General features: G+C 49.4%; 1 protein-coding gene across 4 annotated transcripts in view; it reads left to right on the plus strand.

The window, feature by feature from the left end:
• Positions 1-254: 254 nt before the first annotated feature.
• cut (homeobox protein, cut) overlaps positions 255-25,618 on the plus strand; it is a 147,776-nt gene continuing 122,412 nt past the window's right edge. For 3 of the 4 annotated variants that reach the window (XM_025298420.1, XM_025298429.1, XM_025298421.1), the window contains exons 1-2: positions 255-810; positions 8,524-10,147. In XM_025298420.1, coding sequence (XP_025154205.1) covers positions 10,040-10,147 — 108 coding nt within the window. In that variant the 5' untranslated portion in view covers positions 255-810; positions 8,524-10,039. The remainder of the gene's footprint in view (positions 811-8,523; positions 10,148-25,618) is intronic. The other variant, XM_025298424.1, reaches the window with a different exon arrangement.

Below are 25,618 nucleotides of genomic sequence, written 5' to 3' on the forward strand. Positions count from 1 at the left end.
CGCTACGCGGCGCCACCGTACGGCCCGCGCCAAAGCAGTTCCCCGTAGCCGAGCCGGCAAAGTCTTGTCCAACTCGGATGCGTCCGCAAGCCCTTATCGTCGTCCCTGCGACCGGCCGCGGTACACGCCGACGATAGCCAGACGCGCTCGCCAGCCGGCGGCGAAGCGCCGGGCCCGGGGCCGATCGTCGCCGCGGAGCGGCAGCCCGCCGATGGGACGTCGCCGGCGCAGCGCTCGGCCGCGGCGGACAATTCTTTCGCCGGGGTGGAAAAGTGCGTGGCCGGAGGGATGACTGCGAGGGCTGCAGGCACCGAGCGCTCGAGTTAGTCTCGGCCAGAACACAGGCCCAGTAGGATCCCCGTACACGCACATGAGCCACGAGTCAAGTGCGTGGATCGAGCGGCCCGATAAGACCGCTTCACGCGCCGCGGATCATCGGAGAGTGCACGCAGTGGCTTCGCAGCGGTGCAGACCCTGCGCTCCTCCTCGCCGCCCCGGTGTCGCACGCTCGAGGGCACTCGCGCGCGAGCGAGCGAGCGAGCAAGAGGACGCTCCGTGACTGTCATCCTCCGACTTCACTTTCCGATCCGCTTCTCTCGTGCGCGCCGTTTCTTCTCGCGCGCGCGAAGACGACCCGGAGACGACCGTGAACATCAAGAGGGAGAGGCACGGGCAAAGAGAGAGAGAGAGAGAGAGAGAGAGAGAAAGAGAAAGAAGAGAGAGAGAGAGAGAGAGAGAGAGGGAAGGAGAGAGGGAAGACGACGCCGAAGAATAATCAGCGAGAACGGAGGAGAGTCTGTGTTGCAGCAGGTGATTGTCACCGGCCGATTGTGATTGTGTTTTTGTGATGATGATCTTCAGCTGTGACAGTTTCCCTCGAGATAGATAGATAGAGAGAGAGAGAGAGAGAGAGAGAGAGAGAGAGAGAGAGAAAGAGAGAGAGAGAGAGAGATTTCGTGATGAATCGGTAGACGCGGGTGATTGGCACGTAGGGACCATTCGCGCGCAGTTATAACTCCGAGAGAGCTGCCTTCTCTCTCTCTCTCTCTCTCTGTAGAGAAGGTTCTTGTGTCAATGGACATGATACGCGCGCACGCGTTTCAATTGCGGTCATTGTTTCGAAAGATCGGCAGCGCGTGAGAGGCGTTAGATCCGAGTAGAACGCGCTGCTGGAATTTCGATGCACCGGTTGGATTTCACGTCGAGAGGCCCGTCGTCGCGTACAAACGGATCTCTCCTTTTTAGACCGCAATTAGCGGAATATTGTGCTCGGCCGAAGAATTCGACAATTCGCGCGGCAATTTGGCCATTTCGCGGCGAAAAGCGTCGAATTTGGCCGGGAGGCACGGAAACTGAAAATTCTTTTCACTACGTGTCGTAAAAATCGAAGGAGGCGATCCGAAAGCGCATCGCGCGGCAATACCTTGAAGAGCAAGATAATAGGGGCGTTTTATAGAGACCGCCAAATTTTCGCATCGCGTCGCGGGCGCGCTTCGTTCGAGACGAGCGCGACTCGTGTTCCCGTCTCGTGTCTTCGTGCTAATTTCCGTGGGATTTCCGTCGTCGTCGAAGGTGTCGCGTCTCCCCGCCGCGAATGCACATCATACACGTGCAAGCCTCGCCTAGGATTATCTGAAAGTCGAAACGGGACCAGCGTGAACGTGACCATCGGACGGATTCCTGATCGTCTCGGGCGCATTACGTACCTTTATCTCGAGCGGTCAACCAACTTACTTCACGGCTGAGGAAGGGAGGGCGAGAAACGCGATTCGAGTGGCTCTCTGTCGGGGAGAACTCGAGACCCGGTTGATAGCACTTAGCTGACTATTATAATTCGCGCGAGTTTCAGATCGACAAACACGTAAACCTTAACGTCTCGAGTATGAGTATGAGATCGTAAACTTCATTTGCGTTTCAACGTGCGGATACCTGACGAGTCAAGTGCGTTCACACCGGGAAACTCGGGACCCGGCGAGCCGGCGAGAGAGAGAGAGAGAGAGAGAGAGAGAGAGAGAGAGAGATCATCATTAGTCCGGGCGATTTTCCAGCCGCGCCAAATTACCGGTAAATCGCTATTTTCAATTATCACGTAGCCGGGCGTATCTCTCTCCTCCCTCCGCGGGGAAATTCGTGGGAAAGTAGGCGCCACGTCGTAACGACGCCGTGATGGAAAAAGGAGGAAGGGGGAGCGCACAAAAGACTATTTAATTACGATCGATCCCGCGCGCCGTCAGCTGCACCAGCAACTTCGACACCTTGCGCGATCGTCGCGCGGAGTCGCCGGTATTCTTCCCCGGAGGAAGGAGGAGGAGGCAAAAAAGCGAGAAGGAGAAAAGAAAGAAAAAGGCGCGATTTCTCACGTGATAAGCGGCATTCGTGTCCGTCTGGTGAAAAAAATAATCATCGCGCGTTCACCCGGATCAAGTTCATTCTCCGGATCCTCCCGTACGTACCTCCCCCCGTCGTTATACCCCCTTCCGCCGCCCCTCCCCCCTTCCCCCTTTCCCCGACGGCGCTCTTATCCGGCGTAAAAAAGATTTCGCTTACTGTCAGACAGACGGTTAAGTCTCATGTCGTTTCTCTACTGCGAGCGTGTCGCACGACGACGTCCCTGAGCGCGGCTCTTGAACTTACGGCTCTCTCGCGCGCTCGTCGCGCATCCTTCGTATGCCTCCGCGCAAAAGATATTGTTACAATCGCCGGGGAGTCCTCGAAGAGAATCGCGTTGCTCCTCGAAGACCAATGGCGGGGACGGGGCGGCGGACGGGACTTTATCGTCGACCAGTATATTGAGTAGCGTGCGACCGCTGGAAGAAAGTGAGTCTCTCTGCTGCGAGCAGCGAAATTCCAAGACGACCGTGACGCACGACGTCTGCCGCGATTCCGTTTTCGACAGCCGCAGAGACGGAGACTTTTTGCCCCGGGCCGTTCCTCGCGTTCGTGCGCGCGATGTCGTAGACGTTCCGTGACAAGGTAAAGAAATCTTGCCGATTAAACATCGACGCGCATTCGACATTCCCCGGGCGTTCGTTTTACGAGACCTCAATGAGGTCTCATCCCGCTTTGACTAGTGCCGACCTTTCTCTTCGCCCTCGTCGTGCAGTATCGGCACGTCGATTCTGCGGCTCGACCATTTTTCACCTTTCGTTCCGGCCGAGAGGATTGTCTTGCAATTTTACCGATCGACGTTAGGGAGAGACGTTAGGGAGAACAAAGAAAGAAAAAATGAGAAAATTCTACGCGTTGCTTACGCTTGTACAAATCAATGCTCACGCGGGTTAATTTGCGGATAGTTAACGGTTAACGGTAAACGAAACATTTAGCATTTCCTAGTTTTGAGGGACAGCCGACGATGAAAAACCTTTATCCTCGACGCACGTGTCTTGTTCCCTTTCTTTTTTCTCTCGTTCTCACTTTTTCCTCTGCACGCGCGACACGTGTAAAAATCCGCGACGGACGACGACAATGGTGATTTGCATAAAGCGAAACGCGATCGAGAAACCGCGACGCGTAAGCGACGCATGCAGCGGCGACGCGGAAAATGGCCGAGAAATTCGGTTTTTGTTCTCATCGATGGACGATGTAAATGCGAGAGAGAGAGAGAGAGAGAGAGAGAGAGAGAGAGAGCCGCGCGCGCTGCTACGGACGCGCGTCTGGGAAATATGTAATTTCAACTCGAAATGATTTGTCGCGAGTGAGTTATTCCACGGTACATCGAAATCCGGGCAGCACGTCGCATATCAGACGACGCATTAACTTGTCGTACTATTACGAGAACTGACCGGCCATATCGTGTATATACGAGCAGTAAAATCGTCTCAACGGCATTGCAAAACGCGAGGGTGTATTCGTGTTTCTGGCTAATCGCCGAGCGTCTTCACACGGTCGAATACTTTCGGCGTAATTTTATCTTTATCGTAAATATAAACGATCGTCAGGTATCCGATTTCCGTTTAGCCGGCTCGATTTTTCGCAATCGCGCCGCATGCCAAAAAGAATCGACGAGGAGGTAATATATATATACACTATCCATTGTGCGTCGCGCGACGGATTTTTCACGGTGGAAAATTTTTTAATTCGTCACCCGACTATTTCTCTGGTCGGTAATTTTATTACGCATAGGAAACGAATATAATCCACTGGAGTGGATGGGGGAGAGGGAGGGAGGGGGGGAGGAGGAAGGGAGAAAAAAGAAACGTTTGTTTAAAATTTGAAATTTTCCGGAGAGAAGCTGCTGAGAGTGTCTCGCTGTGTGAGATAATCTGCTTTCGTATTAATTATACCAATGACAATATGATTTTGCGATACAAAGGCTATTTTCAGGACTTTATAGAGCGCACCTCGAATAACGGAGTAAAACCGATAGACTGTTCAGGATACGTCTGAACTGGAAGTTCGCGTTACTTCATTAAACGCTCGGTGACGAACTGTCAGTCCGATTTATCCGATCGAGAATAACCGCTCTTCGATTGTAATTCTAATTATCCAGGCAAATCTAATGGTCGCTCCCGCCTGTCTTGGTATCGCACGATCGAGCGGAAAATTATTCTGTCAATCGTCCTCCCCGTCACTTTTGTTTAAACGAGCCGAAGCTACCGAATTTTCGCAAAAGTGCCCGAGAAAGTGCTCTTGAAAAATTCTTTTTTTACGTTTCGCGCACTCGTCGACTCGAACAAACGAAGCCTTGAGACGCACAAAGCCGAACTATTTGTATCGACGTGGAAAATAATTCACCGACCTGAGAATTCGCGGACGACTCTGGCGATACGAGCTGTAGTCAAAAAAATCGCGAGCTGCATCTTTCTCTCCTCCGCAGTTACGACGGCACGACACGACACGGGTCGTATATAATTGCGATTGCTATACGCGCTAAATATACAAGAGCCGGCTTAATTGTTCCATAAATATTACACGCGAGAGAACAAGCGGAAGAGATGTGCGAGAATCTTCGTGTACGTACGATACGGCATCGAGAGATCCTACACTTCCCTCCGATATCCATCCGCATGAACGTTTTAATTATATTCGAGAGGTGTCTTCATTCTATTTAAAACTTAACTTAAGCCCACACTTTCTCGTAGCTGGCGGCGCGAGTGCGCGCGACCGGTGCGCGCATTATGCGACCGCAAAACGCAGCGTTCGTTCGGATCACTGCCTTTGCCAACAATGTATCCGAGTGTGAACATCACATTATATTTCTAACCGTCGAAGACGTAAGACGCGAGAATTGCTAACTTCGCTCGCGACACACACTCACGCACGCATACACACAGACACACACACACACACACACACGCGTGCACGCGGATGCACCACGCACGTCGCGAACGCCGGCCGGCGTTGACAAACTAATCCCCGCGCTATACCGGGTGATCGTAAAGTACGCGCTGACAAGCCGGCGGTCGTGTAGTATTTTCGTGGTCGAGTCGTGCCTGATAAATTTCGCGTGCTAACTTCGCGAGCGCGCGAACTGACATCACCGCGCCGCACCGCTCTCGAAAGCTAGAAGTTGATGAAATTTCCGCGAGCTTTGTGACGCAACCGATACACTTCGCGCGAATTGTTCTCATCGCCGTAGCGGCGAGTTCGCGAGCGGCCTCGCGAAGCAACGTTTTGCTCGCTGGTCAGATCAATGCGAGATTATGTCACAATGTCTCCTCTTGATAATAACGACGCTGTATTAGCGATCACTTGGCTCCGAGTGTACTTGGACAAGCACGTCTCTTTCTCTCACACACGCGTGTTCTCTCTCTCTCTCTCTCTCTCTCATTGCTGGACCACGCAGTATAACGCGAAGAGGTTTCTGCCCATTAATAATTATTATTACATACGCGACACCCGTGCTTCTTCAGCCGTGCCCCGCAACGATTTTCGATTATTATTTATAGCTCCTTTGCTCCGTTCGAGAATACGTTCGAGACGAATGGTATCCGCTGCGGAATACGAAAGCAGACATTGTCACATTAATAACGAGCGGCTAAAGTTCCTCAAACTCAAACGGTCGTATTAGCCAGTGAAACCAATCCCCGAGCTGTGTTGACGGTTGATTGCGAATTAGCACCGGATACTTAATCGTACGAAATCGACTGCCACGCTGCAACTTTGTTGCGTTAATCGAGCAACAAGTAAGCGGTCCCTAAGTGTTTTAATGACGGTGCGCTCGAATGTTGATTCAATCGCGGATAAGTTTGCCATTTCATCCGATCGAATGTCAGTGAGTCAAGCTGTCGCGTAGCGTCACAGCGCACCGTCAGCTATTAATAATGCGAGTGCCATAAAAATGAGTGAAACTTCGGGAAACTTGATATTAGTTCGCTCGTTCGCCGCTTGCTAGCCACGGTTGTTCATTAACGAAGTTACCGCATGCTATCATGACTATTAATAGGTGTTGGTATCAATTTCAATTTTTAGGAATTCATAAAAAAAAAAAACGTTTCCATACACGCGCGCGCACGTCGATCGCGATACACGCGAGGCATTATGTAAAATTCTTGCTGATGTTCGACCTTCAATTTGTTACACAGGAAATTTGTTTAGCTCAATTGAAATAATCAATCCTGCGTGGCTGAAAATCAATACGGCGGACGATCAGTATGAAAATGAGTGGTACGTGTATGCGCCGTGTATGCGCCGAGTTCGATACCAGTTAAGTTAACTGGTGCGAAATGGGTTTACCGCGGTAAAAGGCGGGTTGTACCGGCTAACCCCTTCAGTGGGCTATTATCTGCACGCGTGTGCCCTTAGCCTATTTTTTTATTTACGACGCGTAAGTCGACCCCATAACACCGTGGCAAAAACAATTCCGATGTAAGCAGGCGTCCGTCCAGGCGCTGGTGTTCGTTTTTTCCTTCACCTGACGGTCGAAGATATAACAATATTTTATCGAACTTTTTTCACCGTGTGCGCTGAAAAAATTTTCTTGTCCCTTGACACAAGTTACAATTCCAATCGCGTGTTTCGATTGACTCTCAACGCAAGAAAGTGGGTACTCGAATTAGGAGAAAAGAAAATAGATTTTTGTCAGGAAATCTCTCTGCTCATAGCATGAATTGGATTATCTGGCTGCTTGAAAAATGAAGATTAAGCGCTAAAGCTAATGACATGTGTGATGTCTTTTGATAAATGAGTAATGTTACCGGGTGCCTGGGAATCTCAAGTGCTAACCGGGTGTCCAGGTACTTCAGAGGTTGGATATCGTGCCTTTAAATTATTTAAGCTCGAGTGTCCGAGTAGAACCCGAGAATTTGGGTACCCAAGTTATATTGACAGCGCTAATTGGAACAGCATCTACAGCGATTAAGCTGTTAGATTTCAATGCCTCAAGTTCAGCCAGATTAAATCCACGAAATGGGAAGGAAATTTGTCCAGTTTTTTGTCTGGAGTAATTTTCTGGAGTAATTAAATGAAAGAGGGACACTGCGTTTAATGACGGGTACTACAGCGCAGTGATGAAGATTTTGGATAGCCTCCGTAATTTTTACGAGAGTAAATGACAGTTTGAAGAACTCTGCTCCAACAATTACGTTTCTATGATTTTTGCCTTTGGAATCGCACCACAGTCGTTCAAAGAAAACAAGTTTTACCACACGACAAGTGGAATTTTGATTTTTCGTTGAAAATGTTTCCTATTACACGTAATAAAAATGTCTAATGGATAACTGTCATTTACAAAATATTATTTAATCGTATTATTTCCGCAATGTTTCAAACAACTTTTCACGTTTCCTTCACGTCTCGTCTAGTACTCTTCTTCAATTACGACTCTTCGAAAATCAAATTCTGTATTTGAAAAAGAATTTAAGAAATGCTCATATCTATCAGATTTGTACAATGGTTAATCATGTTCATCGAGTAATTCAACTTGCGCTCGAATAGTGTGCGTAAATTTTTGCAGATGTAAAAAATTTTTAACTTTGCTCCATCGAGTCATCGATAAAGCATCGATTATCATTTAGAGAATTGTTGCAAACTTCCAACTTGAATATTTGTCGAAGAAAGCATGTTTACTTATATCATCAAGACGGGGGGGGGGGTTTTGGCGGGCTTAAGAACCTAAGGGCAGAAAGAGAAAGAGAGGGGTGGCAATAGACGGGGGGGAAGGGATAAAAAGAGCAAAGTCGAAAAAATGAAACAAACCGATAGACGGAGCGAGAGGGGAATAGATCGGATGGAAAGGATGGGGAATGAGAAGAAAAAGAGGAAGGAATGAAGAAGGGAACTAGCGATCGGCAGGGGTTGGAAAAGGGCGGTCGGGGAGTTGAAAATATGAGATCCGCTCTGGTAGGGACCACCTAGCCAGCCTCCGCTTCTTTCCGCGGCCTCCCGCTCCTTCTCACGGCTTATCCCTACTCCCGTGGTGTCCTTTCCGAGATCAGACGGTAAGCGAGCACAGTGGGGGTACTCTCAGAGCGCAGGATTGGTCGCATTGGGGGCTGGCCTACCCCCACTGCGTGTCGCAGTATCCGCCTATTCCCCACCAATAGCTCTGCGCCTCCTCCAGGCATTGCATCGGTCGTCCGGTAGCTCTTAGTTTCAGGTTAGGAGCCTGCTAGGACGGGTCTCGTTCTCTCTTCTTGAGGTCATTCGGACAAGAGCGGACGAGAGGGTTCGCAAACCGGGTGCACCAGTGGAACCACGAGGAAGGAGGAAAAGGGAAAATAGGGGAGGACACTGAAAAACGCACAGCAGCGGCCTCTCAGCGCGCTCTGCTCATCCGCAGAAAAAATTGGACGTGAGACATCAGACTCGCTGTATCAGGCCAACATCGATGAGGCCCGAGAGACTCTACCGAGAGCGGATTACAAAAGAGAATAGATCTCGGGATCGCGAGTCGCATCGATCAAGTGTTACTCCGAGTGTCACCAAAGTGTTCTGAATCTCCAAGTGATCACCCTCGCGCCACCGAAGGGGACTCCGTGTTTGTATCGGCGTGATTGTTTTTTTGTGTAGTCGATTGTGCATCCAAAGTGAGCGAGTGTCGCGGACTGGGTCCTCGTTGGCGCAAGTGAGGAACATTGCTCCATTCGTGTGATGCGGCAGCGGGAGATCTGCTCGCGCTATCGCTACGTGGACGACGACGAGGACGACGACGAGGAGGTCGAGGTTAATGTCAGCGGACTGTCCGTGAGAGACTTTGGATCCGTCACGAGTCCGCGGATGGTCCGGGCCAGGAGCTCCGGGGCTACCTAACGGATCACCACGCGACATCACGATCCGTCGATCGCGAGACAAGATCGAGACGCTCAGTACAGTGTTAATGATGTCGCGGTACCGCGCACGGTTTCGACACAAGTGAGATTGTCGACTGATCTCAGTCAGGATTTCCAGCTGTGTCGTTGTGTCCGATTCAACGTTGTTCAACGGGCTCGACGTCGATGACAGGGTGTCACTGCGCCCCGACCCGAATGACCGGCCCGGACCACAGATCGACGAGGGAGAAACTGACCGAAAGAAATTCCACGTAGATCAAACTGATAGATAGAACGCGCACTGTGTGAGTGACAATTATATGAGACGCGCGGGGAGAGTGTACCGAGCACAGCCGGAGAAAGCCTTCGAGAGGGAAATTCATGAAAGTCAAGTGTGCGCGATGCCACGATAGAGTGTCAGCCCGGCAATGCTGATCGCGAGGCAATAACACGAAAGTGCAAGCTGTCGAGTGGACGCGTGCCGCACTTCGCGCTACGTCGTGGACTGCCAGTGAAAGACGGTACCGACGGAACCGCCGCCTGAAACGTGTTCCCCGATTGCGATCGGCAACGGAGGCGGAGGAGGAGGCGGCGGCGGAGGCGCCAAACGAGGAAGAGCAGTTTTGGGCCCGCCGGAGAAGCTCGAAGCCGTCAAAGTGGCTTCGTCACTGGGGCTCCAAGGGCCTTCAGCGCCGATCGGGGCCCAACTACTGGCTACTGGTGGTTCGGAGGATGCGCCGGCCGCGACCTTATACCACGCCAATCTGGTAGCCGGTAGTAACACCTCTGTCGTGACAGCGGCGCTCCAGCAGCCCATCCTAGCGGGTCTGAACTCAGCGGCATTGGCCAGCATGCAGGCCTCCGCGGAGGCCAACTCGCTGGATATACAGGCCATGCAGTCCATGGACTGGCTCTTCAAGAAGGAGCGCATATACCTGCTCGCCCAGTTCTGGCAACAGGTAAGTGTACGACACTGTCTACGTTCGGTAACTACCCCGAGGGGAGTTTGGTGCTGTTGATTAGTGCGGATAGGGGTGGGCGGGCGGGAGGGAGGGAGGCGAATAGGGTAATCCTTCTCGCACCGGGCCTCATGCAAGACTAAAGTGGTATTACGGCCTTCGCCGATCGAGTGAACTTCTCCGATGAGAGTTTGGTGTTGCCGGGTCAGTGCGGGCATAATCGAGGCCAGGGGAGAGGGTGGGAAAGTCGCTCTTTCTGACAGCGTTACACGACACAGAGAGGAGAGTGATCGCGAGCGTTGCGACCGCGTGCGCGATTTGCTTCGACGACGAGGACTAGTGCGGATAGGCCTAGTAACGAGTAGTTTGAGATCACGCGAGAGCAAAGTGATCACGATTGTACCGATTTGATGTATTTGGTATCGAGGAAGCTTCGTGAGTGTGCGTCCGCTCTGCGGATATATCCGGAAGTGGGCCGCTCGGCATTGGCGTGGGGTGAGATAATCCCGGAGGGTTGCCGGAGGGTTCGACCGTGTTACGCGTTCGCTGCTAGTCGAAACGTTTAAATCAGAAAATCTACTCGATGCGGGTAACCCAGTCACTCGATACGCTGCCAGTGTTTACGCGATGAGCACCGGACGAAACACGTAATTTCGAAGGAAAATACACGCCTTTTAAAGTCGAAGGGCCTTTCTCTTTAAATGCGCACTGAGATATCGCGCTATGAATGTGGACTGCAATATGCTACAGCTACTAATCGCCGAGATCCTTGAGATTTTGATCAGAGTAATTGCACGCACAAAATTGCGAACACGTCTATGGACTTGTCGCGATTACGTTGAGAGTATCATATGAAAAAGAAACGAGCTTTCAATGATATATTCAATAGTTTCTCATATTTCTTTCTGAGAACGATAACTCTCTCTCTCTCTCTCTCTCTCTCTCTCTCTCTCTCTCTCTCTCTCTCTCTCTCTCTCTCTCTCGACGTCTATCGGAAATGACTGGCTGCGACTAACTTATATATGACCGACCATTATAATATTACTTCAATTAAACACGCTGCCTGGCGCAAAAAGTCCGTAAATTCTGCACTTTATTTGACACATCTAAAATTTGCGCGGATATTCTCATCGACAGCGAAAGGATATGCTGTGAAAAGAAGTGAAAGATTGTTTCGCGGGTCGCGGGTCATCGGAAGAATAATATTTCGATGCATAAGCGAGAATATGTTGCTGGTCGAAATGGAGAGAGAGAGAGAGAGAGAGAGAGAGAGAGAGAGAGAGAGAGAGAGAGAGAGGGAGGGAGGGAGAGAGGGAGAAAGAGGAAGAGTGAGATAAACTTGAAAACTACATTTTAATATACATTTAGAGCACCGGAGCGGGACATATTAATACTTCATTCATTCCGACAAATTTAGGGAGAGAGAAACGCAACCAAACGTCTCCGAAATTATTAATATTTATGATCTTCCGTTTCTCGCACCTGTCTCAATATCGTGTATATTCATTATTATTGATCACCGTATATAGCGGACTATATCCCAGAAACTGTCGCGATTCTACGTAAAATTTTCGCGAAATTTGCTCGCCGATAAATAAAAGCGTATCACCTGTCACATCACTGACAGTGTGATCCTTAGAGAAAGCATACGGATTTAATTGACAGGCGAGCACCGGAGCAGTTTAATTATAACTCGCGCTTTAAGAGCGTATATCGCGCGCGAGCGCAAAGTCGTGTGTTTCGATAAACGTTGAATCGATATGCAGCGAGGAGAGTTTTAATATGAAAAAATTAAATAATGCGATTCACCGTATATACTCCCCTTGACAATATTGATGAATAACGCGAGCCACTGATATCTATTACGAGCGGACCGGTCGTTTCTGCGGTGAGACTCATCGTTGAAACTATTTGTATCGTTGACTATTATTAGTGAAAAAAAAAAAAGAAAAAAGGAAAAGAATCAAAACGATCCGCGAGGGCAAAGTGAGAAGAGATTAAAAAAGATTTAGCGTGTCTGTGGTTGTGACGAACGTACGGCTGTCGCTACACCGCGCGTTATGATTTATAAGTCGCTTGCTCATTAAGATAATTCGTACGTTTGAAGCGTTTTGTCAAACGTCACTATCGGACAACGAGTCTTGGGCAACTCGAAAATAGAAGTGCTCATCAGTTAGGTCCGTAAATAATTTCGGCCTGTCCGTTGGTGGTAAATCTTCCATGCCGCAAAATCTTTCGGCACCTCGTCCGTAATTGCTCGTTGGTCAGATTCTCGGCCACTTGGCCGATTCTAGGGTCGAACGGCAAAGGTGTGAGGGTGGCTAACATCGAAGTTTCCCTAGTGCGGTACTTGGTGTTTGGAGGATAGTTTAGCGATTTGGGGATGGCGCGGCCGACTTGTGGCAAAGTGGCCGACATAGAAGGGGGTTGTCGCTCGCTGATAAACGATAAAGCCCCACGTACCAATGTTAATGACTGGACGCAGGAAATGCAGACGTTCATCGCATCCTTTGATTAGAGGAAGTCGACCGCGGCACGAAAAGGGGAATAATCAGACAGATGTGAATGAACGACGAGTCCCCTCGACGAGTTCGATATTTTATCGAACACTTCTCTTCCCCCTCCTCTCTCTCTCTCTCTCTCTCTCTCTCTCTCTCTCTCTCTCTCTCTCTCTCTCCACGAAATTCACTAGTTATCACAATTCGAAACATTTCCCGACATCAGCTCAATGTGTTTCTTATATGAAATTCGCCTTGCACAAAAACGCGTAACGTTAGATCGCAATATATTTTAGGAAAAAATAAATGCCCGTGCACGGTCTTCTTCTTCAGTTATCTTATCGTAATTTTCTCACTTGCTACTGTTGTGCCAATAAATAATGAGAGATGATAGACACAAGTCTGAAGAATTTCACAAAGTGGCCTGGTATTGCTCACGAGACGCAATGCGGCATATTTTATCAGTTACTCCCTTTTAGCGTGTAATAATGTTAAGGAACCATAATCAAACGTTGGCAAGCCTCGCTCGTTATTGCCCAACTACCGGTTTCCTATAAAATACACCCGCTTAATAACGCGCGAACTAGTGCCGCACCGTCCTTCACCACGAGATTACGACCCGCGCGACCCGAGACTATTAATGGCGCATAGTTTCATAATTATGTCTATTGATTATGCTACGAACTAATGACGTAGGCATGCCACCCGCCTAACCTCGAAAATCGGTAGTTGCTTCAAATCTCAGTGTACACCTTAAACACAGGCAGCGTCGATTCTGCGACTTCCCAGTACTTTCCATCGAAGAACTGTCACTGTGTAAGATATGCGTGTTATTTTCAAGCGTGAGACAATGAATTTCGGGCCGTCATTAGTGGCCAAGATGGAATTTGATTAGAGGCAACGACGTTCTATATAAAGGTTGCTCTTGCGTTCAAAGTGGAAAATAGTTATAAAAAGCAAAGTGGCCATCGCGGGATTAAAAATATCTATCTCGGCTATTACTCGGTGTTACTTGTTAAGTACTTTGCCGAGGATGAATAGTTTATCGCACACTAAATGCGCAAGATATTCGCATGACAAAACGCGCAATGGCAAAAAAAGTATATTGCTTGGTCTGACGATGCGCAGAAGATTGCAGTGCAATTTTCTGACTCGCGCGCTGCGTACGACAATCGAGTGAGTCTTCCAGCTCGTTAGCATGCTACATTTCTCGACATCGCCATTTTGACTTTCGACGTTGACGTTTCGTCAATTTCACCTATCACTCGGAGCGCAACGAAAATGTCCTTTATTGCTCACTAATAACTATTGTCGAGCTAATGTTGTGTGTAAGGAAAGAATCGTTTGTTCAATTTGTGCCTGGCATGAATATTATGTATAGGGAATTTTTATGAAAGAAAGTAAGTTGCGGTGGATCATTTTAGTTTGACGTAACGGTATCACCATTTGAACCTACTTGTGTAATGAAAAATTAACAAAGTCATATCACGCATTATATGATATCTAGAGATTCATTTCGCTAAAAATCAATGCGCCTTGTTAGTTACAAAGTTCATTGTTCTTTGATCGCGTGTAAATTGGACGGCGCTTCTCTTTGAACGAATAAATCAATCTCTGAAAGTTAGTCATCGCGCAATATCCTTAGTGAAATCGGTACGAAGAATCCTTTTACCGCGACACAACACAATGAAGAGCGCGATTGTGCATTGCACAAGAAAGTATATTTTAAATGCTACAGCGGTTACTGATTGATGATTGGCACAATATTCATTATGAGGAAAATAATAATATTTGCCGTTGGTAAACCGACATGAGGCGTTTTATCGCGCCGTAAAATCGTACAATTGACACATGTCTAATAACAATTTCTATATCGCGTTCGAATCGAGCTACAGTGTGCAGCGTTTTGAGAAATTGAGTCGTAACAAGTCCATCTTGTTTCCATAAAAAAAAAAATTCTGTAAAAAAGAAATCGCTGCAACAATGTCTCTAATTTAAAAACGAAATAATTTCCAAGACCATGATTGAAAAAAAGGCAACGCATTCAATTCTGGTGATCAAACTTTCTGTTCAGCAAACGGAAATTGCATTGACGTATGCAAATGTCTATGTAGCGAATATTACTTCCTTTAGATAAGCATGCATGAATGCTTACAAATAATACACATAGATATAGTGTAGTATAGAGGGCACTTTTACGCAGGACGAATTTTGCATGTAATTGCTGGTAAAAAAGTTGCAACACAATTTGGTTGGACGTGTTTTGAAACAGACCAAAATCACACACGAGGACAATTGCGCGACTTTCACCTCCTTTGAGACTCATCAAATTGAAAAGTATTGCGACTCTAGTATGGCTCTGCCATTGACTATACGACATTAAACAAATGTCACTTTTACGAATCCTGACGCTTCTCGCCAAATCTGTCTGTAAACGAAACAATTGTTGGACAATGTTGTCCCAGAGAAAATATTCTCGACCAATTGAGCAATACCGCCGCAGCCACCAGATTTAATAATGAAAGATCCGCAATCGCCCGATCTGTCCCGATCGTAAGCACAAGAAAGAGAAAGAGATACGATTCCTAAGTATTAATTCCGGTCCGGTCCAGCACGTTCACGCAGCACCCGTGCGCGTGGAACGAGACCTCGGAGCGTACTCCCAATTAGGAGCGTGTCGGCCGTGAATGGACAAAAGTTTTGCCGTAGCTAACTCTACCCCTCCCTTCCACTACGGTCCTCCACCTCCACGATGGGGCATCCCCTCCGTTCGAAGCGTTTCGCGGCACGGCGGTAGGGGAATCCCCAACGAGGTTCCCGAAATCCCCAAGAGACGGCGACACTTATCGAGGTGCGTCGCACGCCACGATGTGAGTCACGCGGACGTGAGTGGGTGCAAGAGAACACGCAAGAGAGCGAGCGAGCAAGAATAAGATTGGGAGAGCTGGATGTGCGACGAATGAATGAGAGGAGAGAGAAAGAGAAAGAGAGGGAGAGCAGAGAGAGAGAGAGAGAGAGCAGAGAGAGAGAGAGAGAGAGAGAGAGAGAGAGAGAGAGAGAGAGAGAGAGAGAGAGAGAGAGAGAGAGAGAGAGAGAGAGAGAGAGAGACAGGCAGAAAGGAGAGGCAAGTTATATGATCCAGATGTCAAAGGACGAAAGAGTTTCTAGCAAATACTTTTTCTTGCTCCTATAGATATTGTATGGCAATTCGTTCTACACAAACCACTTTGACATGTATTGGATCTAGGGCCACTCTTAGTGGCGCCAGTATTACATGAATACTTCTATACCCGTGGATAGTATCCAAACTCAGGAGAACTGATCAAGACATTCGAATCTACTATCTGATAGGAGATCAACCTGATACTTGGGTATCTCGAGTACTAACCGATGTTAAGTATTCTGGGGTACTACTCAATATTGGGGTATTTTGGGTACTGTATAATATTTCTTGGAATATATTGAGGTACTACCTTGATATTGGGGTATATTGAAGTACTACCCACTACCGGGGTTATCCAATATTGAGATATATTGGGTAATACCAGAGCATCTCAAATATTATTTGGGTATCCGACTTTTGTGGACACTACTGAGTATCCTGACTACCCACTATGTTGGAATATATATGTATCTCGTGTACTACTGATAAGTTTTGGATGCTATTTGGTTATTATCTATTCATTCGGGTGTTATTTTGATACCCAAATACGCGGGTTCAACTACCCGTATGTCTGGTATTATTCTGGTACTCTTTCACATATTATTGGGATATCCAAGTACCATGGTTGAGAGGGAGAAGAAGGGAGAGAGGGAGAGTAAAGAAAGAGAAATGCTCGACCGCTATGCTCATTTAAATATTCAAAACTATATCCAACACACATGCTATTATCGATTCGGTGCAAACTTGCAGTTATAAGTGTATAGCTTTTTTATGACATAACTGTTGTCTTTTATAGCTTTTATATAGTTTTTACACGGCTGTATTATTGTTGACATTGATATATCTTTTTCTAATTATTATTCAATTTGCTATATTAAATGTCACTTGAGGTAAAACTCTACTGATATTTGGCACATGCATAATTGTAGTGAAATATAATAAGGAATATGAAATCGATAAGCCGTTGCGCTAATTTTTTTAAAAATAAACCGAATCGATGAAACAGATGCGGGCTATACACGGATCGAAAGGAGAAGTTATAACGCGACTTGAAATACAGACGTGTTTAAGAAGGGTGCAATAACAGCGGCGCGCACAAAAGGAGGACGCGCGCGCGCGCGCACGCGAAAGAGAGAGAGAGAGAGGCAGAGGTCGACGAAGGAATCATTAGCGTGTTATACGGACACTGAAGTGCTGTATCGCGCGGCGTGTCAGCCTTGAAATAGAATACAGAGGCTTATTTCGGATGCGTCGTCTCGTTGGTCTAGTCCAGGCCTGGTCTAGACCTACGTACTAGACCGAGGTTCGCCCGTTTTACGAGCTGCTAGTAAGCAACGTGGTCGGTTGGGTGCTGAGCGCAGGTGCACGCAGCCGCGTATATATTTGCTGTTCGCCTACTTGCTTTATTAAAATACGTAATGAACGACATAGCGCGCACGCAGACGGCGTTGCTTCGTGGCCGTCGCCGCATTCGTCCTTCGATCCAACTGCAGTCGATTCCCGAGCGCATTTAAAATAACAAAATGTAAATGCGACTGGCGACAAATGTTATTAGTGACACGATATCGCCTAGCGATATCGGTTTTTCTTGCAAAATTAAACACTAACGATATGATCGAGTTTGTACAACGGGGATCAGACAAAAATGGCTCCAACATAAATCCCTACGTGGAAAATTTTAGTTAGTATTGCAATTTTTGAAGAGTATGTATTTTTGGAGTGCTTGTGTAATTCACATCTCGCGTCTCTAGAAGGATAGAGATACTGATCGGTCGGAGCGACTGATCGTGAAAGCAAAAGAAGAAGCGCAGTTTCCTTGTTCCAGCTACTGGCCGCGTTACAACTGTATCGGAGACGTACCGATGGATATGAAGATAACAATCTCACAGGTTGTGAGTAGGAGAATGCGAGCCATAACGTGGCCAGGCGAGACTACCCGTGTGTAGAGAAATCATCGGAGGAATTCCGCACGGTGAGCTCGGGGAGGAGTCGAGACAGCCGCGAATACCTCATCGGAAAGAACACGACGCGTCGACGCGTCGCGTCGCGTCGCGTCGCGTCGCGGCGGTTTTGATCGGAGTGATATAAAGCAAAGTTTAGTAGCGTGAGATAAGACAGCCGGGAGGGGCAATAATAATAACAAAGGTTTCTTGCGACGCGTCTATCGGCAGGCAGCTGGCCCCATTGTCGCGGAGTGAGGGGAACGGGACGGGGGTGCGAACCAAGGGGGTTATTAATTTACGCGGTCGTTATTTCTGAAATCGGTGATTTAACTGTCGGAGAGCCGGAGTCGGTGAGCTTGGCCGCTTCGGCCAAACAGTGATTCACCCACACTCTAAAAATATCCAAATACACGCATCGCGAGAGAGAGAGAGAGAGAGAGAGAGAGAGATACTCGTACGCGCCGAGCACCCACCAACTACCGGATGAGATGCCACGCGAGGGAGGGTATCGCCGCCGCCGATTCTCTCCCTTTTTCGCGACTTGCGACTCACGTAGGCGGTATTGCCTACGTGAAATTACTCGGCCGTCGATAATCTATTCGATTGCCGGGACGACGGATAAACCGACGTCGACGGCGTGGCCGTCGCCACGCTCGTACGCGCACAAAGCGCGCAAAGAGACCTTGCGCGTTGCCGGTAATTGGTGCACGTTTAGTCGCATGACGTGTACTTTCCGCGACCGCGGTGATCGCGCGTTAAGCGGTGGATTGAAATGCTTTCGCGCTCATTGTACAAGCTAATATATATCGGCGATACCGCGCGCGCGCGCGCGCGGCGGATACTGGCGAATTTCATGCATACATAATGAGCTATCAAGTGATTCCGCCCTAATCTCTCTCCGGGTACTGTCAATTTAACGTGCAATTTTGCAACGCAATCGGATTTGCATTCTACTTCATTGCGAAGGCATAGCGAAGGCAGAAGCGATCAGAGAGGCGAAGTACGTTCCGCGCTCCTCGAAGGCCTGGAAACGTCATTCTCTGTCGATCAACTGTAATAAACCGCCGGTGAAAGTGAGTACAAACGCTCGCCTCGCCAGTTACCGATTCTCGGCCGTCCCGTTCACGTATCAATCGCGCGTTACAATTTACAAAAGGACGAACACGTTATCGCACCGTGTGCGTGGATCCCGGACTACCGCCGAATAAGCTCGCCTCTCTTCAGGAACTTCTGTAAAACTCGCGCGCGCGCGTGTGTTTGTGTACGTGTGTGATCGCTGTCAAGCGAGTCATCCGAGACGAGACTCTCCGTCCTCTCTCAAAGTTCGAGCAAATATTTACCGAGGTGTTTTGCAGACATCATTAAGCCGTCATTGACCGATCCGGCGCATCCCCGTGAATAAGACCCGCGGAATACTCACGCGGGATGCTCCGTGTGTGAAACCTAAGAACGTATCAGCGATCGGCGCGCTTCGTCTTACACGCGCAGATAACGCGCGTTGCTCCGCTCGTTCCGCGTATCATATCGGCGTTTCGACTAGCTGGCGCGATACCTCTTAATTACCACGACACGACCCACGTGACCCGCGCGACCCGAACTCTCATCCCACGACTCGCCCACGCGCGCGCGCGCGCGCGCGGCCCCTCAGCCACCCGCGCCGAAACTGCAAGCAACAACTGCTAATAACGACTTGGTGTGCAAACTTGAGCGCACACGATCGAACACGATTGCTGCTCGGCCAGCAATCGCGGACGCTTTCGTGCTGCCGCCGGCTGCTCTTTTTCGCGACGTGCATGGCGTGTCGCGCTCGAATAAAAAGGAAAAAGAGTTGAAGGGAGAGAGTGTGGGCGGGGAGTGGGGGGAGGGAGGGAGTTAGAAGGAAAGGAAAGCGAGAGATCCATCTATCGAAACAGAACGAATTCCGCGACAGCGTTAGAAAAACCGAGCACCGTAATTCACGCGGCCACGCGGCGAGTTGAAAAGATCACGGTAGCGTTTTCCCAATGATGATCACTACTCGCACAGAATGCAAACACATCGCGTCGCTACAATGTGCTCTCGAGCGCGTCACCCTGCAACGCACAAGTCCGCGTGTAGGTAGCGGTCTCGCGGGTGCTGTGTGCGTCGCGTGTGCAACAGATGCGCCAGGCACGCGAGCCGCATACCTCGATGGGACATATGCGGGTCGCGAACTACGAACCTTCGTGAGAGTCGCGAGACGACTGTAGGTAGTACACGATAGCTGAAATGTTTGGTGGACTCTTTAGATTCCGAGGTGCCGACATACCGAGCGCCGGAAAGTCCGGTTAATATCGGTTAGACTGAGCGCAGCAGCGAGGACAAAGCCCGATTCCGATCGCCGCGATCGCACGAGATACGGGCAGCGCAGCGTTATCTTGCTTTTGGCCCGTGATGGTGAAGATACATTTTTAGACGGGTTCGCAAGCTCGAGAGTGCGCTCTCTCGCGCGTGAACTTGCCGCGAGGACGCCGCGAGCGTGCAGGATTAATCGTAGTTGCTCCGTTGCTCGTTGCTTGCAACAGAAAATAAACTCTAGCTCGTAAAGATGCTCCGAATAAGCGCAAAGCGGCTTCGAATGCCAGTCGCTATTGTGCTTCGCATTCGGGACCTCCGGCGTCGAAAGAATCACCATGACTGAGAGCAGGGACGAGCATCGAAAATAGCGAAACGAGAATAAGACGACGTCGGATCAAACGAAATAAACAAGTTCGGCGTGCGTTCAGAGAGAGAGAGAGAGAGAGAGAGAGAGAGAGAGAGAGAGAGAGAGCGAGAGAGAGAGAGAGAGAGAGAGAGGGAGAAAGAGAGAGTGGTTCGCGATCACGCGTCGGCGGAATTTCTGTAATTACATATTTTTACAATTACGCATTTCAACACGTATAGTTACATGCAATAATCGACATAATGGAATGCCGCATTTTGGGCCTGAGGAAAAAAAACATCAAATATAACCAACGATCTCCCATGATTCCTCAGTTTGCGATTATCGTGGTGTTCTCCGAGCTTTTGTAATCTCCTGTAATCCTTTTTTCGACTCCTCGGGCCGGCGAAATTTTATCGTTACCATAAATTCTTTTTTCTCTTCTCTTCGCACGACAGTGTCCGATCGACGATAACTCTCTTTCTCTCTGTCTCTCTTTCTGTCCTTCTCCTCTCCAGTCTCTTTTATTCCTTTACTCTCTTTCTCCCACTCTCCCTCCTTCTTTTTCCCTCTCTCCCTCCCCCCCTCTCTCCCTCTCTCTCTCTCTTTCTCTCTCTTTCTCTCTTTCTCTCGACCATTCTGCTCCACCCCGCATCTGAAAACTATTCAAAGGTCGCTTGGAGCGGTTCCAAAATTCCGAATCGCATGGGACGACATCGCGGCGATTCCTGCAGCGATTCGGGCTTAAGTGAATTCGGAGTGAGCCGTAAAGCGAGGCTAAATAAACTTCGGCCGCAAACATATCTCGTATTCGGCCGCGTCTGATTTAAGGACGCAATAACTACGCGATCATTGCGCTCGAGCTAATTTACTCGCCGGATTCGATTTCGCGCCTCGCCAGATTTTTCGCGTCGTATTGCGCCGCGTTTGATACACCGACAACAATCCGCCGCGCGCAAGATGGAGTTGACTGCCCACCACGGATTTTCGCCGCACGCTCGACAGACCAGCTGACGCGTCCAAGCAATCAGAGATACAATAAACAAAGGTATCTTTTTTTATCTCGCTCTATTCCGTTACGTCTCGCGCATAAATTAGGCAGAAATGCGCATCGATACATTCTGAACGCGCTTGTTTCTCTCCTTTCTTCTCTTCCTTTTACCGAGTATATAAAACTAACGTCGCGCGTCCGACGAAAAGTTCGGCAGCAAGATTTCTCGCAGCGAGAGGCGGCGAATCGAAAAGGCAGAAATCTAATTCGAGACTTAATGGATGAAAAGATCGATGAGCGACACGGGTCCACGTGGAGAGACGAACGGTGACGGAATACCGATGTTTTATTTACGCGCGCGGAATTTACGATCTCGCCGCGCGAGAAAAATAAAAAAAAGAAGAGTCCGATGTCTTATTCCTTCTTCCCGATGCCGTCGTCACGATGGCAACGACGACGGAGGGCGTCACAGGAGGGTGGCACCACGTCTGCGTTCTTGGACGCCTTCACATTGTCCGCTTACCGACGCAGGCGCGCGCGATGCACGCATGAATTTGCGTTCGACAATGTGCAATTATTGCAGACAGATAACCGGGGCTGCTTTACATGATTATTAAACGTGCGAAGTGGACGCAGACGTACATGCAGATAGACGAGGGAGAAAGATAGTGGGTAAGAATGAGTAAGAAGACGACCGGAAAGGAAAGAGCGAGAGAGCGAGAGAGCGGGAGAGTGAGAGAGAGAGAGAGAGAGAGAGAGAGAGAGAGAGAGAGAAAGAGAGGGACCAGGGGAAGAGACGCTCGCTAACTCGGAGAGTTCAGCGAGCGAGCAATTACCTGGGAAACATAATTTACGGGAGATTGCCGTAACAGACGAATACATGCTCTCGCGAAACAAGCGCCGTACCTGTTACATGCCATATTTCCACCTCATTTCACTCGTACGCCCTTAACCCTTAATTCATTTTTCTAAGTACTGTATAATTAACAAGAAACATAATATTAGCCCACATTTTGTTTTTCCCGCGTTTACGTTTAATTAGCGCGCGCACGACGCCGTCCCGTGCGCCGCGCGCTCGACGTTGCTCCTACTCTGCCGGGTGTTATTAATTATTTAATTAATCTTATACGTGTGTGATGCGCGGCTGAGCCCGTTCAACGAATCTATCAGGCGATCTATCGGGAGTGACGAGGAACTGTCGCGCGGATCAGTCGTCATTATTAAGCGGAACATATTGAAAATCGTTAAGCCATGAATAATTATCGCATCGTCAATTAGAGCTGACGAACTGACAATTCGCCTGGCAACTTGAATATTCACACATTCCACCGATTGTCTCCCCGTGTGGCATAATACATACGTGGCGCGTGACTCTCACTCGCCGTTGCTTGCAATACGACACCTCGCGGCGAATTATTAAAGAAAAAGTAAATAAATAAATAAATAAACAAAAATAAAGAAAAAGTAAAAGGACCGAGGGAACATCAGTGCCTGCACATTGTCGCTGTTTTGAGAACGACGTGGCGTCTACACCGCGTCGATTTCACTGCAGCTCTCACGTAACGCCTCGTATCGTCCCGGTTTACCTGCTTGCGACAAATATCGCGTATAAAATAACTGAGCCTCGCGGAATGCGTAAATACGGGTCCACAATTGAATTCCCGAAACGAACGAACGGAAGAACGTTTGATAAGCAGGCGGAAGTTGGTCGCGGGCAAACACCCAGTTTTCCTCTCGCCTCTGATAGCACGCGCCAACGGCACCAACTGGCCGACGCTAGCGAGAGCTACGGCTCGATCCGCTCGCCACGAAATCTCCGCCCGGCGTTCGCGAGCAAATATTCGAAATCGAGCTCTCGTAATTAAATTATAAGATTCAGAGCTGCGCGATCGAGATGGAGATAAGGTAAGGCCGGGTGTGTTATCGACGTATCGGCCGGCTTCGAGAATAAGAATATCTTTCAAGCGTTACACCGAGTGATCGCACGATTATTTCCAGATAACTGGTAGAAACGCGCTGTCGTGTACGTTAATCGAAGTAACGTGATTTACAGAATATTCAGAGCATCGGAATAATCCACGACATTGCGTGTCAGAATAATAAATAGCGCCGCCAATTCGAGTTTGGGTAACAAGCAGTGCGAGAGAGCAGTCGCGAGGTGATGCCGCAGAGACGCTCGATCGAGATTTCACCCGGCGAAATCGATGGGACAAACTTACGACCAAGCATTGAGACACCAAGCCGGTCGACGAGTCGCGATCGCGTCACATCGAGTCACCTCTTGAAACGCGACATGTAACGATGAAAAAACAAGGTCGATAACAGCCGCCCGTTATCGGGGCGAGCGCGCGACAGACTCACGGAATAGCTAGCGCAGTCTCACGTGGCGTGCGGGAGAAGTCAGCAGCGCCATTTTGACGATTTCCGGCTTCGCAATCGCTCGCGTCTCCGAAACAGCCGATCCTCCGCTGTCAAACGGCGCGACGTGCGTCTCGTCGCACGCACGCACGCACGCACGCACACACGCACACACACGCCGACGCGAGCGCGGCGGTGGGGTCATCACGGACTGCTAATCATCGAGGTCGATTTGATCCTCCGTCCAGCGCAGGATCACGAGCTGGATCCGGTCATCGGTGGAAAAGGAAACCCGCTATCGACAATCGGGGCCCCGGCGCGCGGTTCGCTGCGGCCGTCTCGTTTTACGCATGTAAATTCATCCGGATGTGACGTGGCGGCGAGTCTCGCGGTCGTATGAAAGCTAAGGCCATCTCTACCAATCGGCGTCCATTAAGTCGACACGACGCGCGCCGCGGGACGGTTTTCGGTTTCGCGTTTTCAGATTTTCTCCGCGACTCGCGCGACAAACGCGAAGCCGCGGCGCGACGACGACGACGACGCCGTCGGCGGCGGCGGCGGCGGCGGCGGCGGCGGCGGCTGAGTAGATTACACGGATGCGGCGCGTACGTGTAATACACACCGAGTGTGCACTTGCACTTGCGGTACACGCGCGCGAGAGCGCACGTGCTTGCTGATGTGCGATGTCTAACGTGTAATCGAGACAACCGATGGTCAAGCTTCTGCACGCCAGAAAAGTATCCGCGACGACGCTGCTGCTTGTCGCTGCTATCGGCCGCTAATGGTCGCTGATTCTTTCGGTCGGCGTATGAACTTTCGCACGATTTTTTCCCCCGCGAGATTACACAGCAGAAATGCGATTACACTTCCGATATAACTTATCTGTCTTCCAAGAAGCCCCGAACGAGCGATTCTATCTGATACACCGGATACGTCGTCGTCGTCGGAGACTCTCGTCGGTTGAATGATGTTACTTTTTCGTCGTCGAGCCGCGCGCGCGCGCGTGGCCTCTGCCGATTGTTCTCGCTCGCTCGCGTGTTCCGCTTGCGTTCTCTTCTTTTCCGATTAATGTAATACTTCTCGCCGATATATCGAGGACGCTGCATCACGGAGAGAGAGTAAGTAACGAGTCGCGGTGGGGTCGTCCGCCCTTCCCCCTCGCTGCAGCAGAGTTAACAATGCCCCTGTCTGCTGGATTAAAGTTAAATCAATTCTCGTAGTCGCGTAATGTACTTTCGAGAGCGATAGGGGCGGAGAATGTTAATTAATGGCCGCAAGATGGCACGACGTCGGACTTGCGTCGGACTGCAGGTGTAATACGCAAGTGCCTAAATGTAGAGAACTTCGGTAGGGCTATCGCGCGAGCAGACGCGGAGTCAGTTAGAATTGAAGGAACTTTTCGCTGAACGATAAACCGATTTGGCGAGCTGACGCTAGTTAGCCGGACACGAGACAGCCATATACGCGCCCGGCCCATTATCCTGTTTCAGACGCGGCGGTAATTAAGCCTGTTTCCAAGGATTAGCGCGCGTGCACGTAGCGAAATGTCCGCCCGGGCGAATTACCTTTCTTTCTGACCGCGGCTCCATTACAGCCCGAAATGACCGGCCGCGTAGCTGCGTAGCGACACACATTTAAGCCGTGAGCGCGAATTAATTGTAAAAATCATCGGCGCTGATTGAGGCGCGCGCACTCGGCAAATGTCGTCGCGTGAAAAATCGCCGCAGCTGTAGAAGAACCGGCGGTGGATTTCCTCAGCGCAGATTACGAAGGTCTTCGGAAAGAAAATCTCCATCTCCGCGAGGACCTCGCGCGGTTATGAGCGGTCGAACCGGAGCGTGCTTCGACACTTTTGCCCG

This window comes from Harpegnathos saltator, unplaced genomic scaffold (assembly GCF_003227715.2).
Source record: "Harpegnathos saltator strain DR-91 unplaced genomic scaffold, Hsal_v8.6 scaffold101, whole genome shotgun sequence".
NCBI lineage: Eukaryota > Metazoa > Arthropoda > Insecta > Hymenoptera > Formicidae > Harpegnathos > Harpegnathos saltator.